The sequence below is a fragment of the Aquarana catesbeiana genome, linkage group LG03 (assembly GCF_042186555.1).
Source record: "Aquarana catesbeiana isolate 2022-GZ linkage group LG03, ASM4218655v1, whole genome shotgun sequence".
In the NCBI taxonomy this organism is placed as follows: domain Eukaryota; kingdom Metazoa; phylum Chordata; class Amphibia; order Anura; family Ranidae; genus Aquarana; species Aquarana catesbeiana.
In genome coordinates this window covers 547,870,026-547,889,259 of record NC_133326.1, presented here as the reverse complement: position 1 = coordinate 547,889,259, position 19,234 = coordinate 547,870,026, and the positions used below count along the sequence as shown (strand labels likewise).

Genomic DNA, 19,234 nt, shown 5'->3' with positions numbered 1-19,234 from the left:
GTGAGGTAAATATTTAGGTTCGCCGTCAGCGTTTTATAGTGACAGGGACCCCCATATACTACCTAATAAATGTTTTAACCCCTTGATTGCCCCCTAGTTAACCCTTTCACCACTGATCACCGTATAACTGTTACGGGTGACGCAGGTTAGTTCGTTTATTTTTTATAGTGTCAGGGCACCCGCCGTTTATTACCTAATAAAGGTTTAGCCCCCTGATCGCCCGGCGGTGATATGCGTCGCCCCAGGCAGCGTCAGATTAGCGCCAGTACCGCTAACACCCACGCACGCAGCATGCGCCTCCCTTAGTGGTATAGTATCTGATCGGATCAATATCTGATCTGATCAGATCTATACTAGCGTCCCCAGCAGTTTAGGGTTCCCAAAAACACAGTGTTAGCGGGATCAGCCCAGATACCCGCTAGCACCTGCGTTTTGCCCCTCCGCCCAGCCCACCCAAGTGCAGTATCGATCGATCACTGTCACTTACTAAACGCATAACTGCAGCGTTCGCAGAGTCAGGCCTGATCCCTGCGATCGCTAACAGTTTTTTTGGTAGCATTTTGGTGAACTGGCAAGCAAGCACCAGGCAGCGTCAGGTTAGCGCCAGTAGCGCTAACACCCACGCACGCACCGTACACCTCCCTTAGTGGTATAGTATCTGATCGGATCAATATCTGATCCGATCAGATCTATACTAGCGTCCCCAGCAGTTTAGGGTTCCCAAAAACGCAGTGTTAGCGGGATCAGCCCAGATACCTGCTAGCACCTGCGTTGTGCCCCTCCGCCCGGCCCAGCCCAGCCCACCCAAGTGCAGTATCGATCGATCACTGACACTTACAAGGCACTAAACGCATAACTGCAGCGTTCGCAGAGTCAGGCCTGATCCCTGCGATCGCTAACAGTTTTTTTGGTAGCATTTTGGTGAACTAGCAAGCACCGGCCCCAGGCAGCGTCAGGTTAGCGCCAGTACCGCTAACACCCACGCACGCAGCATACGCCTCCTTTAGTGGTATAGTATCTGAACGGATCAATATCTGATCCGATCAGATCAGATCTATACTAGCGTCCCCAGCAGTTTAGGGTTCCCAAAAACGCAGTGTTAGCGGGATCAACCCAGATACCTGCTAGCACCTGCGTTTTGCCCCTCCGCCCGGCCCAGTCCAGCCCACCCAAGTGCAGTATCGATCGATCACTGTCACTTACAAAACACTAAACGCATTACTGCAGCGTTTGCAGAGTCAGGCCTGATCCCTGCGATCGCTAACAGTTTTTTTGGAAGCTTTTTATTGAACTGGCAAGCACCAGCGGCCTAGTACACCCCGGTCGTAGTCAAACCAGCGCTGCAGTAACACTTGGTGACGTGGCGAGTCCCATAAGTGCAGTTCAAGCTGGTGAGGTGACAAGCACAAGTAGTGTCCCGCTGCCACCAAAAAGACAAACACAGGCCCGTAGTGCCCATAGTGCCCTTCCTGCTGCATTCGCCAATCCTAATTGGGAACCCACCACTTCTGCAGCGCCCGTACTTCCCCCATTCACATCCCCCAACGAAATGCAGTCGGCTGCATGAGAGGCATTTTTATGTGCTCCCGAGTACCCCTACCCAACGAACCCCCCCCAAAAAGATGTTGTGTCTGCAGCAAACGCGGATATAGGCGTGACACCCGCTATTATTGTCCCTTCTGTCCTGACAATCCTGGTCTTTGCATTGGTGAATGTTTTGAACGCTACCATACACTAGTTGAGTATTAGCGTAGGGTACAGCATTGCACAGACTAGGCACACTTTCACAGGGTCTCCCAAGATGCCATCGCATTTTGAGAGACCCGAACCTGGAACCGGTTACAGTTATAAAAGTTAGTTACAAAAAAAGTGTAAAAAAAAAAAAAAATATATATAAAATAAAAAAAAATAGTTGTCGTTTTATTGTTCTCTCTCTCTATTCTCTCTCTCTATTGTTCTGCTCTTTTTTTACTGTATTCTATTCTGCAGTGTTGTTATTGTTATTGTTATTGTTATTATGTTTTATCATGTTTGTTTTTCAGGTATGTAATTATTTATACTTTATTGTTTACTGTGCTTTATTGTTAACCATTTTTTTGTCTTCAGGTACGCCATTCACAACTTTGAGTGGTTATACCAGAATGATGCCTGCAGGTTTAGGTATCATCTTGGTATCATTCTTTTCAGCCAGCGGTCGGCTTTCATGTAAAAGCAATCCTAGCGGCTAATTAGCCTCTAGACTGCCTTTACAAGCCGTGGGAGGGAATGCCCCCCCCCCCCCACCGTCTTCCGTGTTTTTCTCTGGCTCTCCTGTCTCAACAGGGAACCTGAGAATGCAGCCGGTGATTCAGCCAGCTGACCATAGAGCTGATCAGAGACAAGAGTGGCTCCAAACATCTCTATGGCCTAAGAAACCGGAAGCTACGAGCATTTTATGACTTAGATTTCGCCGGATGTAAATAGCGCCATTGGGAAATTGGGGAAGCATTTTATCACACCGATCTTGGTGTGGTCAGATGCTTTGAGGGCAGAGGAGAGATCTAGGGTCTAATAGACCCCAATTTTTTCAAAAAAGAGTACCTGTCACTACCTATTGCTATCATAGGGGATATTTACATTCCCCGAGATAACAATAAAAATGATTTAAAAAAAAAAAAAATGAAAGGAACAGTTTAAAAATAAGATAAAAAAGCAAAAAAATAATAAAGAAAAAAAAAAAAAAAAAAAAAAAGCACCCCTGTCGCCCCCTGCTCTTGCGCTAAGGCGAACGCAAGCGGCGGTCTGTCGTCAAACGTAAACAGCAATTGCACCATGCATGTGAGGTATCGCCGCGAAGGTCAGATCGAGGGCAGTAATTTTTGCAGTAGACCTCCTCTGTAGATCTAAAGTGGTAACCTGTAAAGGCTTTTAAAGGCTTTTAAAAATGTATTTATTTTGTTGCCACTGCACGTTTGTGCGCAATTGTAAAGCATGTCATGTTTGGTATCCATGTACTCGGTCTAAGATCATCTTTTTTATTTCATCAAACATTTGGGCAATATAGTGTGTTTTAGTGCATTAAAATTTAAAAAAGTGTGTTTTTTCCCCAAAAAATGCGTTTGAAAAATCGCTGCGCAAATACTGTGTGAAAAAAAAAAATGAAACACCCACCATTTTAATCTGTAGGGCATTTGCTTTAAAAAAATATATAATGTTTGGGGGTTCAAAGTAATTTTCTTGCAAAAAAAAAAAAACTTTTTCATGTAAAAAATAAGTGTCAGAAAGGGCTTTGTCTTCAAGTGGTTAGAAGAGTGGGTGATGTGTGACATAAGCTTCTAAATGTTGTGCATAAAATGCCAGGACAGTTCAAAACCCCCCCAAATGACCCCATTTTGGAAAGTAGACACCCCAAGCTATTTGCTGAGAGGCATGTCGAGTCCATGGAATATTTTATATTGCGACACAAGTTGCGGGAAAGAGACAAATTTTTTTTTTTTTTTTTTTTTTTTTGCACAAAGTTGTCACTAAATGATATATTGCTCAAACATGCCATGGGAATATGTGAAATTACACCCCAAAATACATTCTGCTGCTTCTCCTGAGTACGGGGATACCACATGTGTGAGACTTTTTGGGAGCCTAGCCGTGTACGGGACCCCGAAAACCAAGCACCGCCTTCAGGCTTTCTAAGGGGCGTGAATTTTTGATTTCACTCTTCACTGCCTATCACAGTTTCGGAGGCCATGGAATGCCCAGGTGGCACAAAACCCCCCCAAATGACCCCATTTTGGAAAGTAGACACCCCAAGCTATTTGCTGAGAGGTATAGTGAGTATTTTGCAGACCTCACTTTTTGTCACAAAGTTTTGAAATTTGAAAAAAGAAAAAAAAAAAAAGTTTTTTCTTGTCTTTCTTCATTTTCAAAAACAAATGAGAGCTGCAAAATACTCACCATGCCTCTCAGCAAATAGCTTGGGGTGTCTACTTTCCAAAATGGGGTCATTTGGGGGGGGTTTGTGCCACCTGGGCATTCCATGGCCTCCGAAACGGTGTTAGGCAGTGAAGAGTAAAATCAAAAATTCACGCCCTTAAAAACGCTGAAGGCGGTGATTGGTTTTCGGGGCCCCGTACGCGGCTAGGCTCCCAAAAAGTCCCACACATGTGGTATCCCCATACTCAGGAGAAGCAGCTAAATGTATTTTGGGGTGCAATTCCACATAGGCCCATGGCCTGTGTGAGCAATATATCATTTAGTGACAACTTTGTGCAAAAAAAAAAAAAAAAAAAAAAGTGTCACTTTCCCGCAACTTGTGTCAAAATATAAAATATTCCATGGACTCAATATGCCTCTCAGCAAATAGCTTGGGGTGTCTACTTTCCAAAATGGGGTCATTTGGGGGGGGGTTGTGCCACCTGGGCATTCCATGGCCTCCGAAACTGTGATAGGCAGTGAAGAGTGAAATCAAAAAGTTACACCCTTAGAAATCCTGAAGGCGGTGATTGGTTTTCGGGGTCCCATACGCGGCTAGGCTCCCAAAAAGTCCCACACATGTGGTATCCCCGTACTCAGGAGAAGTAGCTGAATATATTTTGGGGTGCAATTCCACATAGGCCCATGGCCTGTGTGAGCAATATATCATTTAGTGACAACTTTTTGTAAATATTTTTTTTTTTTTTTTTTTTTGTCATTATTCAATCACTTGGGACAAAAAAAATAAATATTCAATGGGTTCAACATGCCTATCAGCAATTTCCTTGGGGTGTCTACTTTCCAAAATGGGGTCATTTGGGGGGGTTTTGTACTGCCCTGCCATTTTAGCACCTCAAGAAATGACATAGGCAGTCATAAACTAAAAGCTGTGTAAATTCCAGAAAATGTACCCTAGTTTGTAGACGCTATAACTTTTGCGCAAACCAATAAATATACGCTTATTGACATTTTTTTTACCAAAGACATGTGGCCGAATACATTTTGGCCTAAATGTATGACTAAAATTGAGTTTATTGGATTTTTTTTATAACAAAAAGTAGAAAATATCATTTTTTTTCAAAATTTTCGGTCTTTTTCCGTTTATAGCGCAAAAAATAAAAACTGCAGAAGTGATCAAATACCATCAAAAGAAAGCTCTATTTGTGGGAAGAAAAGGACGCAAATTTCGTTTGGGTACAGCATTGCATAACCGCGCAATTAGCAGTTAAAGCGACGCAGTGCCAAATTGGAAAAAGACCTCTGGTCCTTAGGCAGCATAATGGTCCGGGGCTCAAGTGGTTAAAAGAGAACTAGAACAGGATGCCAAAATCGGTCTTAAATCTTGCTCTGGTGCAAGGGACACATTGTCACTCTGAGGTTGAGAGTTGAGCGGGTCTTCAGCATAAGAAAGAATGTTTGCCTGCGGTTTGGAATTGGCTCCCCTTCACCTGATCTTCACTGTATCTACAAATGAAGGTATTCCCCTGTGGGATACTCATGGAGTAGAGAGTGAGAAGCAGAGTAAGCAAATCTGGAATAAGTACATGATAACCCAGGTGTATGCTATCCTACAAAGAATTCTTATGGCGAAAGGGTTGGAGGTAGCACATGAGTACCTTATAAGAGCTCTAGGCAGAAGTGGCATTAAAGTTTGTGACCAGTTGTGGTGTGATGTAACCCCTGTTCATCCACCTGAGCTCTGAGTGGTTACATTTTAGTGCAAAGTTTCAAAAGTTTGCAGTGATGTGATTACATTCTAAACTTAGCCCATTTTTCAGTACTGATCAGAGACACTGGGTGACCCTTGTCTTACCTGTCCATGATGCAGTATATAAAAGTCCAGGCTCTGCCTGATACGGTGGGCATACTCCCAAAGGGGTCTTCAAGGATTGGGTTCCATAGCAATGAACCAGAGCCCTGGACCTGAACATGTTGCACCAGGTGCAAAGGTGCTAAGGTGAGCACCCCACACAGGATCCAGTGCCTAAAGCAACATTACAGACCATCCGCAGAGTAGGGTCTGGGTGTGGCTCCCAAGATTTTACTGAAGTTGCATTAATATGGATACACTGCTTTTGTGTGGGCATTAGAAAACAGTGAGGGTTGATAAAAGAATTTTAAATAATAAAAGAAAAAAATAACAAACTAGTGACGCTGATTTCTCTAATCACCTCTAGATACTAGCAAAAAAACTGAGAACTTATGGAGCAGGGTAGGGTTATGGGGGAGGTGCCCCAGGGGGGCATGTCCTCAAAATATTGCCAGTATCCATTCACCCTGAAAGTATGAGCCTATAACTCACAAGTTGCCTGTGCCCTATACCGTACAATTAAGATAAAAGTTTAAATATTAATGGTTAGAAAAATAGAAATAAAATATCACCAGAAAAATAATTGTTTGGGGAGACGGGGAAGAATGAGTTAATTAGGGCTGATTAGGGTAAATTAAAGGGGTTGTAAAGGTTGTTTTTTTTTTTTTTAAGCAACAAACGTGATACTTACCTCCTCTGTGCAAGGGTTTTGCACAGAAGGGCCCCGATCCTCCATGGAGAACCGATTTCCATGGGGGCACTCGTGCGGGTGCGCTGCCGAGTCCTGCTGCTATGTCTATTGACACAGACAACAGGACTCGGCCCTGCCCCCGCCCCGACTCCCGCGTCATTGGATTTGACAGCAGCGGGAGCCAATGGCTGGAGCTGCTGTGCTTGTCCCCGTCGCTGGAAAGATCAGGTTCAGGTAAGTACAAGGGGGGCTTCGGGGGGCTGCTGCACTACAGAAGGTTTTTCACCTTAATGCATAGAATGCATTAAGATGAAAAACCTTGAGGGTTTACAACCCCTTTAGGGGTTAATAGTTTTTTTTTTTTTTTTTTTAATTTGTTCGATTGTTTTAAAAGACATCATATGGAGATTGAAGCTTGTCCTTTAAACCTGCAAATGAACAGAACTGAGTAAATACAAAAGTAACAATGTTACTTTATTTCTTTCTATCTTGCCTGAACAATGTTTGTATATACTGAGTCATACAGTCTGTTTTTTGACAGCAGCAAATTCTACAGCTGATATATTTACATAGCAACTCCCACCAGTTCTTTTGACAGTGGGTAATTTTTTGGGGGCAGGTGTAGCACTGCTCAGTGTCTACACGTGCTTAAGGGGGTAAATGAGGTTCATATCCAAAAAACACACATCCCAGTTATTCATGCAGTGTTTAATTTACAATAGATGCAAACCCTAACTGAATGACATTTAGTTTGCTCTGTGTACTAAGTATCATCAACAATTGATGAAAAGCTTCCGGATGATGGCCACTCTCATTGGCTGAAACCCGTTGAGGCTTGATCGTGTCATCCCGACCATACATCCGCCCGGAATTACTACAGGGGATCGAGCCACACTGCGATAGCGGCGTCTACACAAAATTTTTGGCCGAATACCCCTTGTATAAACATGCTGATCCCCCTGGGTACCAGGAATCAGGCACCTTAACACGTGAGTGGATATCATTTGTATCTTAATTAATTTTAATAAATAACGGATTTACACTATGGGAACCCCCTCTCTTTCATTTTTCTCCCCATTCATGGAGAACCACCCTGAGCTTAGCTGATTTGGAGGACACAACCCAGGGGTAATTTATCCCCACAAGGCACAAGTGACCATCTTAGAGATAGGAGGGTCAACATATAAGGGTGAGTGCACATCCATGTGGGGCACCTTCGTCTGCACATTGAAATTGGAGCACCTTTATTGATTTGAAGCACGAGCACTTTATTCACTGAAAAGTGGGACTGCGCATGAACTGTTGACCTTTTATAGATTAAATTACTCTTATAGCATAGCGCGGTGTTCATTTTTTTCTTTTTTTCTTGTTTTTTATCATCAACAATGGTCTTTTTTTTTTTTTTTTTTTTTTTTTTTTTTTATTAAATCCATGTTTTCACCTTTTTTCATGCTTTGTTCCATCCCATGCAGCTTCTTTTCAGCCACTTCCCATCTACATGGACTCCAGTGATGGTTGCATGGTATTTCTCATGGTAGGCTTGCTGATGGTGACAACAGTAGACCATGCCTGTGTAATGTGTATAGAAACAGTCATTGTAGTCTCCATAGGAAGTCCGTGAGACAGGATGACAATGCTGGAGCATAACTGGGCGATAGGGAATGAGCGTTATATAATAGAAAGTGCCTAAACAAGGATCTTCAGGGATTATTTTATTTCTCCCCCTTACCCCTGCCAAATTTGGAATGTAATTTATTTTGGGGGCAGAGCGGGTACCTAGTTTTGACAGGTACCTGCTCCCACTTTTGCTCGGATCAACTAGGCATTTTGAATGGAAGTTCTCCTCTCCCCTTCCCTCCCTGCAGTCTTCTGGGACACACCACAGGTCCCAGAAGACTCCCTTACCATTCAGCAGATGCAGCACGACTCGCGCATGCGTAGTGTGCACCTGGTTGTAAAGCAGCAAGCTGTCACAGTCGGGTACCCACAGTTGAAATGCCAGCGCCGGTGAGAGGACAAGGAGAGGACAGGGAGAGCAGATCGCTGGATCCTGGTACAGGTGAGTGTGTATTTATTAAAAGTCAGCAGCTACACTTTTTGTAGCTACTAACTTTTAATAAACACAAAAACGACTGGTACACCTCTATAAAGATTATATGAGAGTTTAATCATTTACATCTACTTTATTGAGTTTAAATCTACTCTAAAGTAAAGTAATCAGACCATACACAAATTATTAAAGACCACATCAGCATCACTAAATCACATCATATCTGAGAGTTTCATCAACCGCTTTCTGAATAGGCAAAATTCAAGTGAAGATCAGCAGGAAGAAAGCAGTAGACATGAAATATTGTCCCATGTACATATAAAAATAAACTACATAATACAAGTTTGTTTTCTACACCTCGATAAAAAAAAAATGACATTGGGCACTCCTTGTCAAAAAGAGCCTTTACTCTGTCCAATATAAAGTAAATAACAAGTGACAGAAAAAAAGATTGACGTTCCCACGCTCACTTGGTTCTTGGCATCTGAAAACTTGCAGTCATCAGATAGAGCTTGGAAACTTGCAGTCATCGGATAGAGCTTGTCCATGCTCCCCGTACATATATTACAGCAAAGGACCAGGACAGATGATCTCAACATTTATATAAAACTATATTATTATGAAAACCATGCACAAAAAGCATTGCCTGGGAACCTCCTCACTCTGACATGTTTCAGCCATTAACAGGCTTAATCGTAAAACTTATAAAGAAATAGGTGCGTTGCGCTAGAAAAAAATCGTAATAAATATATGCCTATGTGTAAATTTGCATCAAGTGTATATCAATCAAATACAAAACGTATACAATATATTCATAAAATGTCAGATGTCAATCAAGTAAACAAAGTGGTAAATTCATAAGTGACAGTTTATAACAGAAAAAGTTTTAAAGTGCAATGTGCATGCGCAATATCAAAAGTGCGACACAGAATGTCAAAGTGCACAGTGCTATGCATATACATCAAAAAATTCTATTAGATGTTCCTTTGTGATAAACAAAAATCATACATAATAAATGCCCAATAAATGTGTAAAACAGTGTCCATAAGTAATATCATCCAGCATGCTCATCCAATCTATAGTTCTGCAAAACCATGCTCCGGTGCACTCCAGTGATGCCCCAAGGCAGTTGCGCTCACCTCAGAGTGTGTGACACAGTGATTAGCTGCGTCCAAACACGCTTTGGAGCCACCTCCGGGCTCTATACTGAAATGCAGATATCGATCTCCAGCTGGTTCAATCCATGCAACTCCAAGCCATAAACAAGAGAAAACGCAATAGTGTGATACCGTAAAATGTATTAATAAAACATACTCCCCACATTGGAGTACTCACATAACACAGGTGTGTGAGTGCACCACTCTGTATCAGGCTTCCAAAGTGATAAAAAAATGCCGGTATGGCGTGTGGTATGGTATGCGCCTCTCCACGATCCAACTCCGTGCTGTCAGCTCCGTCCTGGCCCCTCCCCTGCGCGTAGGGGGATAATCCCTGATGAAGATACGTGATCCCTGTGTCGAATACGCGTAGGGGAGGGGCCAGGACGGAGCTGACAGCACGGAGTTGGATCGTGGGGAGGCGCTTACCATACCACACGCCATACCGGCATTTTTTATCACTTTGGAAGCCTGATACAGAGTGGTGCACTCACGCACCTGTTTTATGTGAGTACCCCAATGTGGGGAGTGTGTTTTATTAATAAATTTTACGGTATCACACTATTGCGTTTTCTCTTGTTTATGGCTTGGAGTTGCATTGATTGAACCAGCTGGAGATCGATATCTGCATTTCAGTATAGAGCCCGGAGGTGGCTCCAAAGCGTGTTTGGACGCAGCCAATCACTGTGATATACACTTGATGCAAATTTACACATAGGCATATATTTATTACGATTTTTTCTAGCGCAACGCACTTATTTCTTTATATCATTTTCGCACGATTATGAAACGTGATCTGCGTTTGCAGCTGGATATTATTATTATTTTCACTTTATAGGCACTGGATTGTTGTGGCTCGCAAGATCTCTGCTTTATTAATCGTAAAACCTGCAATTAAGCCCATTCCCAGGTGAAACAAGTCAGCACAGGGCGGTTCCTAGATGGTACTTATCTGTGCATGGTTCCTGGAATTATAAAGTTGTATAGAAACACTGAGATCATTGGTGTGCGGCCGGTCTTTTGCTGCAAAGGAAGTAAATAACAAGGGAAAGGCAAATGGGGTGAGCACCGCTCCAGAGGCTTCCCTGTGAGATCCTCATCTGCCAGAGGAAAATCCTGGTTGCCTGCCTGGGTCTGCAAACCCCATCCATGCAAATGGAAGAGAAGAAGATAGTGGCACTTCCAGAAAATAAAAAAAGCTCCTTTATTGTACAACCATGGGAATAAAAGACATGCCACACACACGCAACCCATGGAGGGTCAGCAGACGTGCTTCACACTCCCGTGTAATGATTGCTAATAGTAAATAACAAGTTTGCTTTAGAGCAGGCATTGTAAACCTCCTGTAGCCACCTTTCCAGTGTTCTCCTGTACAGAAGCCCCATAAAAACTGGAACTTCCAGGAATTAGAAGAACATGCAACTCCCCTCAAGCCCCCTGGTACTCGCCTTGCCAGCATAATGTCACATTATCTGTCAAATGATAGTGTTCAAGCCCAGAGATCAGTTGCAAGACCATAGCACAGTCACATGGCAGGAGGTCATACCCAGTACCTCATTGGTGGTTTGGGGTATGGGGGAGTATGTGAGCTCCTTCCATGTGACAGTGGTGGGGTCTAACAGGTCATGCTTGGGGCTCACAGTACTTCCCTATTGTATAAAGTGTAACCACTCACCCGACAGCATACAAGGTCTGTATTGGAGTGTCCCAGCCACGCTCTCTTGCCTGGCTCATAATCAGCTGCTCCGCGAAGCTGTACGTCACCATGCTGGGTTTGCCAATCAGGGCCTCGTAATGCAGCTCCTTCCCAGTGATTTTACGGTACAAAGTCTCCAGGCACACCAAGAACGTCCCATGGCCGAACCTGAACAGGACAAATGAGGACAGATAATATATGGGGCTACAAGAGACTAAAGATTCGCTCCTGTCAAACCAAAAAGCAGCATTTGTATTTTCTGCCTCCTGCCCCTTCTTGCTTTCTTTAAGATGACATATGTTCAGCCTCTTGTGAGAGGACCTTGCTCATGATTTGGAATCCAGAATCCCTCCCTCATTAAAGAGGAACTTATCTTAACTTATCTTAAATATTACACCAAAGGCATCTTTAAAAATGTGTATTAATCTACAAAATGATATATATAATTAATTTTTATTCTCTGTGTGTTATTTTTCTTTTCTTCCCCATTCTTCCCACAGTAGCCATTTTTACTAAGGGCAGAGTAATCTGAGTCTGCCTCCAGAAACATGCGACAGTGTACATCATGGTCTGCTCCCTCAGTGTCCTGAGGGAGCAGACCATGGCGATGTAGCCTTCCCAGGATGCATCTGTGAGGCTAGAGTTACATTGCCAGTGCTTCCAGAAACCGGGAAGTAGAAAAACAGTCATTGCAAGTAAAAGCAAAAAAATGTTTGTTTAGCTAATGAACATAAGATGCTTTGCTGATGCGATTTTTGGTGAAATAGGGGGAACAGTCTGCTTCAACTAACACATTTGTCATGCGAATTCTTACTTGAATCTTGATGTGCTTTGTGTATTTCTTCGAGATTTCAGCAGTAATACAGTGAGAAACTTTACCTCTGTATAGGAGTCTCCTGTAATAAAGACCAGTCACTGCTGCTCTCTCTCCTTCTGCAGGGTGACTGGTCTTATCTCTGTATCTCACATCAATAGCTTATTGACAACGTTGTGTAAAAAAATACAATTTAATTTTTTTTTCCAGTTTTTACAAAACCATGTAGCAAAAAAAAAAAATTAAATTTCAAAAGACTCGCTGTGTCTCTTGGAATTTGGGCACCTCTATGCATCTAGTCTGTGAAAAAATCTTACAAATGTGGTATTCCTATACTTAGGAAGAGTAGCAGAATGTGTTTGAGGTTCAATTGTAAGTATTTATATAAAGTGTGAGAAATGACTTAAACTTAAGATAAAAATGTGAAAAAAAAAAAAAAAAAATTGTGACTTTACCGCTTCCCGACTGCCTCAAGCAGATATACTGCGGCAGAAGGGCACATACAGGCAGATTAATGTACCTGTAAGTGGCCCTTTAAGAGGCAGCTTGCGGGTGCGCGCGCGCCGCCGGGAGTTACGTGACCGTGATTGCGGGTCCCGCGGACTCAATGTCGGCGGGGATACCCGCGATCGTCTCACGGTGAGGAAGAACAGGGAGGTGCTAATGTAAACAAGTATCTCCCCGTTCTGCCTAATGACACTGTCACTGATCACAGCTCCCTGTGATCGGGAGCGGTGATCAGTGTAGTGTCACACACAGCCCCTTCCCCCACAGTTAGAATCACTCCCTAGGACACACTTAACCCCTACACCGCCACCTAGTGGTTAACCCATTCACTGCCAGTCACATTTACACAGTATTCAATGCATTTTTAATTGCACTGATTGCTGTATAAATGTGAATGGTCCCAAAATTGCACCAAAAGTTTCCGATGTGTCCGCCATAATGTCGCAGTCACGATAAAAACCGCTGATCGCCGCCATTACTAGTAAAAAAAAAAAATTATCAATAAAAATGCCATAAAACAATCCCCTATTTTGTAGACGCTATAACTTTTGTGCAAACCAATCAAACGCTTACTGCGATTTTTTTTTACCAAAAATATGTAGAAGAATACATATCAGCCTAAACTGAGAAAAAAACATTTTCTTTTATATTTTTTGGGGATATTTTTTATATATTTTTTGGGGATATTTATCATAGCAAAAGGTAAAAAATAATGCGTTTTTTGTTCAAAATTGACGGTATTTTTTTGTTTATAGTGCAAAAAAAAAACCGCAGAGGTGATCAAATATACCACCATAGAAAGCTCTATTTGTGGGAAAAAAAGGACGTCAATTTTGTTTGGGAGCCACGTTGCACGACCGCACAATTGTCAGTTAAAGCGACACAGTGCCGAATCGCAAAAAGTGCTCTGGCCTTTGGCAGCCAAATGGTTCGGGGCTTAAGTGGTTAAGCCCCATACACACTATCAGATTTTCTGCTGATTTTTGTCTTCAGATTTACCAAAACCATATAATATGAGGTCCAACCTTAGGAGTTACAATTTGTATGCAATCAGGCAGGCCATTGCACTAAATGGTTTTGGTAAATCTGAAGACAAAAATCAGCAGAAACTCTGATGGTGTGTATGGGGCTTTAAAAAAACTCACCATGCCTCTTACTAAATACCTTGGACTGTCTATTTTCCAAAAAAGGGATTATTTTTGGGGGTATTTGTACTGTCCTGCCATTTTAGGGCCTCAAGAATTGAAATAGGCAGTCAGAACATCAGGATTGATCAATTTCTAAATCTATACTATAGTTTGTAGACTCTCTAATTTTCACACAGACTAAATAATATACACATTTTTTTGGTTGTTTTTTTCTTTATGAAGACTATTTATTTATTTATTTATTTATTTGGGGGGGGGGGGGGAATTCAACATTTATTCAAATTTTTCTTTTATATATATATATAAGAAATCAAAAAATGCAGTGGTGGTTAAATACCACCATAAGAAAGCTATATCAGTCTAAAAAAAAATATATATAAAATTAATTTGGGTATAGTTTGGCATAAATGAGTAATTGTTATTCAAAGTGTGACAGTGCTGAAAACTGAAAAATGGCCTGGGCGGGAAGGGGGTGAAACAGTCTGGTTTTCAAGTAGTTAAAGAAGAACTAAGGCCAAAGCATTTCTGGCCAAACTTTTGGTTAACAGGAGTGCACTTACTTTTGTTCTTATTTGACCTAGAATGCTGTTGGCTGATGTCACAGAGTCGCTTCAGGATATGAAAGAATTCCCACCAGATTGTCAGGTTCCACCCAGATGCCTGATCAGCAGCTGGCTCAGCCTCAGTGCATATCTGAGAGCCAGCTGCACCCGCCCCTTCCCCAGCACAGAGCTCCAGTAAGAGCTGGAGGGGCAGAGCAGATAGCAGAGACTGTCAGTGTTGAGCAGATTGAGAACTGAGCAATCAGTAGTGATGTGATCGCTCAGTTCTCAGGCATAGAGCTGGTGGGGTACAGCTGCAGCAGCTTGGAGGCAAGGTGAGTATAGATATAGAAGTCTATAATTCTCCTTGAAACCAATTTTTTGCCATTGGCTCCCACTGCTGTCAGTCAAATCCTGTAATGAGGGAGCAGGGGGCAGGGCCGAGCCTCGCTGTCTGTGTCTATAGACACAGGCAGTGCAGCTGGGGATCAAGCCCACAGGTGTGCCACCATAGGAAGTGACTTTCTAAGGTGGCACACCAAGAAGGGGAGGAGCCAGCAGTGCCAGTGGGGGACAGATAAGAGGAGGATTGGAGCCACTCTATGCAATACCATTGCACAGGGCAGGTAAGTATAACCTGTTTGTTATTTTGAAATGAAAAAAATTACTTTACAAACACTTTAACTGCTTTGGGTGTATGCACACTGCTGTGCTTATGGATTATGGATTTCCTAAAAAAAATAGACCACAAGCTGTGAGAATAGGAGGTCTAGGGGTTTATTTACTAAAGGCAAATAGACTGTGCACTTTGCAAAGTGCAGTTGCACTCTGCAAGTGCAGTTGCTCCAGGACTTTGCAAAGTGAAGCGTTTCTCATTTACTAAGAATACCCAATCACGTGCAAGAAAAATAAAATAAGCTGCATTTTTGCTTGCACATGATTGAATGATGGAAGTTTGCAGAGCTTCTGCTCATTTACTAAGCTCTGGAGCAACTGCTCTTGCAACTGCACTTTGCAAAATGCACAGCATATTTGCCTTTAGTAAATCAACCCCCAAGTGTCTAATACTGTTATTCTGAATCCAGCAGGGGGGTCCAACCTTTTAACATTCCTGGGCCACATTGGAAAAAGAGGAATTGTCTTGGGCCACACATAAAATATATTATTGCTCCATACACACGCGATCGGACATTCTGACAACAAAATCCATAGATTTTTTCCGACGGATGTTGGCTCAAACTTGTCTTGCATACACACTTTCACACAAATCTTATCGGAAATTCCGAACTTCAAGAACGCGGTGACGTACAACACGTACGAAGAGCTGAGAAAAATGAAGTTCAATAGCCAGTGCGGCTCTTCTGCTTGATTCCGAGCATGCGTGGAACTTTGTGGGTCGGAATTGTGTACACACGATCGGAATTTACGACAACGGATTTTGTTGTCGGAAAATTTGAGATCCAGATCTCAAATTTTGTGATGGAAATTCCGATGGAAAATATCCGATGGAGCCTACACACGGTTGGAATTTCCGGCAACAAGCTCCCATCGAACATTTTCCGTCGGAAAATCCGACCGTGTGTACAGAGCATAACAATAAGGATAGCAGAAAAAGTTGGGCAGATCACAAGTTAATGATCACTGATATAGATAATGTAAATGTAAAGTAATAAAACTTCATTTTTTGTAATTTTTTTTATTCTAAAAGATAGAGGGCAGCAAAAAACTAGTTCAATATTTGACACTGTTTTTGATAAATTAACACATCAATATCTGGTTTGATGGATGTAGTAGCAATTCTCATTGAATTCTCAAGGTGCTCATTAGATATTTTGGTTCTAATTTTGCCCTTCGTGTGCTTCATCCTTGAAGATAGTTGCTTACAAATATAGGTGCTACAGAAAACTGATGACATGAATAAGGTGTGATTGTGAAGAGTGGGAGATTTTTCTTTGGGATTATAAAACTCTTAAAAGCCCAGTAAAGTGACACTGTCATATTTTAAAGTGTAAACACATTTTTACAAAAAAACTCACCCCCCAAAAAAGTCAACCTTTTTAAGCATGTTTACGATTTTGTGTTGGACCACATTCATAGCCCTCTTGGGCAGCATGTAGCCCATGGGCTGTAGGTTGGACACCCCTGGAATACAGGAAAACCACAGGGATGTGTGTTGAGTCTGGCCCTGTTTACAAATGACGGATCTCCCATAAAATGTCAAATACTATAGTGATATTTGCTGATAACAGCACCTTAGTTGAGGTCATAATGACAAAACAGGTTATAGGCAGAGAATTCAACATTTGATTAAGTGGTGTATAGAAAAGTATTTAAAACGTAATAATGCAAAAACTAAGGAAATAACTTTGGATTCTACAAGACCAAGAAAGATCCATCATTCTCTGGTATATATATATATATATATATATATATATATATATATATATATATATATATATATATATATATATATATAGGTGGCCAGAAGGTGGAAACATTTTTGGGTTTACATATTATGAGGATTTGTCATGGTCTCAAATTGCTTGTTTTTTAGTGAAAAAAACTCAGCATAAATTGTTTATCTTTAGGAAATTAGGAAATCCAGATTGTCCTTAAAGCCTGGTACACACCAACAGTTTTCTTTTGTGCAACCCAGCGGGTTGCACGAAAAAAACCTGACAGCTCTGGTCGGAGCCACTGTACTAACCATGCAAGGTTCATACAGCGATCTTCCCCGCTGAGCTGTTGTGTTCTGACAACGGGACAGCCCCCTCCCGTCAGAAAACTTCGATCAGCGCTCTCAGCCATTAGCTGAGAGTGCTGATCAGGAGTGGATCGGATGCTGTTTTTTCAGCATGCATACTCTTCCTGTTCCACCACTGGGTGTGCATTCTTGGCATACACTGTGTGACAGCTGATTGGAGGAAATGTGCAGAGCTGTGCTGTGAATAGACCAGCTGTCTGAAAATCAATTTCTAGGCACATCCCTGACACAAATTTCAGGCTGATTTTATCTCGGTTGTTGGAGAACTTGTCAGAGGTTATCATGCTGATAACAAAAGTACCTAGCAGCAGAAAGACACGAGACTTAGGCCATTTTCACACTGAGGCGCTTTACAGACGTTTTAGCGCTAAAAACAGCGCCTGCAAAGCGCCTCTCCTGTCACTCCAGTGTGAAATCTGGAGTGCTTTCACACTGGAGTGGTGCACTTGCGGAACGTTAAAAAAAGTCCTGTAAGCAGTATCTTTGGGGCGGTGGATAACACTGCTCCTCCACCGCCCCTGCCCATTGAAAGCACCGCAATATTATATAAGAACAAAAAAATGGCCTTCCATAGTGTAAAACGTATAAACAATACAAATTTATTCAAAAGCCAAATGGATTCTTACATTAAAAGCGGTTTAAAAGAGCTTGTAAAGTGCAAACACAGCCTAACAGATGCCTCTTACATCACTTCCGGTTCGCTCTATGTATCCGGCCATGCTCTATGGGTTACATCACGACATGTGACTTCATCAGCTGATGAAGTCACGTGTCGTGACGTAGCGTGTAGGGCGTAACATGTAGGGCTCTTTTAAACCGCTTTTAATGTAAGAATCCATTCGGCTTTTGAATAAATTTGTATTGTTTATACGTTTTACACTATGGAAGGCAATTTTTTTGTTCTTATATAATATTCAGAACCTTGATATGATCGTGTAATTGGGAGCTGTGAGCCTGGTTTAACACCATCCAGAATCGGAACCTTCAACACGCCTGGAAATTGGAGATTTGGAACTGTAAGCCCGTCTTCACCATAGGAGATCGATAAGGCTGATTATACTTCTTATTGGGGTAAGAGCTCTGGGAGCATTAAGCTATTGCAAAGCCACAGTGATTGTGTTCAGAAGAATTTGTTTATATCTCTTAGAAGAATCGCTTCACCACACCTGATATTTTGGACTTTGATCACCGATTCCATTGTCATACATGTTTAACTGTTTTAGCACATTATTGATTAATTATTTACACTATTCATGATTTAGGAAGTTGTGCTGATCACTTCTACTTATATTTACTCTTGTGCACTGTGTACACTTTAGGTCCAGCAGCAGCTTTTCACCTTTTTATTTTTTTTTATTATTATTTTTTTTATTCACTTGGTAGCACGAGGGACCACACCCTTCACTACAGATTTATGCGCATAGGTCAGATTTTTGTGAATGGGGTTTACAACCACTTTAAGACTCCCTTTTCTGAGCTTATGGTTCTGTAGATCCGGGGAAATGATACTGCTGTGTGTATAAAATACCTGCTTGTGACAGACCTAGCCGGGACAGAGGCTGTTGGAGAGGACTGAATGCAAGCCTGTTGCCTTTTGATTATGGGCCCTAGCATTTGGGGGAATGGTGCTCTCTGTGAGCTGTATGCCTGGGGACCCTGGGGTTGGTGTTACTTTGGATTCAGCTCCATGTCCCCCCAAAACACACAGACTCTGTGAACCCTTTATATGCCATTTTAGAATGATAAGACTGAATTATACTGTTGGGACACATCCTGTGAGGAGATGCTGGTGTCATCAACTCCAACTACCTGCGTTTATGTTAATTGAATGAGCTGATCACATTGTCCTCTATACAATGTAGGAGACGGGACGACTCCTATTGGAGCTGCTGCTATTGTGATAAGGTGTCCTGTGATAATTAACTCAGTCTGGGCAAAAGGTCATGTCTCAATCACCTAGGCTGTATAAAGGATTAGTTAATTAGCTCATGTTAATTAGGTTACGTTTGTATTGTTAGAGTAATATTTTCTCCTGTATATAAGACTGTATTCTGGTTCTGAATAAAACAGTTCATGGTAGCAACAAGCAAGTGTCGCCTTGTTTTGT

At 42.0% G+C, this 19,234-nt stretch overlaps 1 protein-coding gene across 1 annotated transcript in view; it reads right to left on the bottom strand.

Annotated features, from left to right (window-relative positions):
- HDHD5 (haloacid dehalogenase like hydrolase domain containing 5) overlaps window positions 1-19,234 on the bottom strand; it is a 41,639-nt gene that overhangs the window by 9,542 nt on the left and 12,863 nt on the right. Inside the window, exon 7 of the mRNA XM_073621575.1 lies at window positions 11,332-11,520. Within this exon, the coding sequence (XP_073477676.1) occupies window positions 11,332-11,520 (189 nt within the window). The remainder of the gene's footprint in view (window positions 1-11,331; window positions 11,521-19,234) is intronic.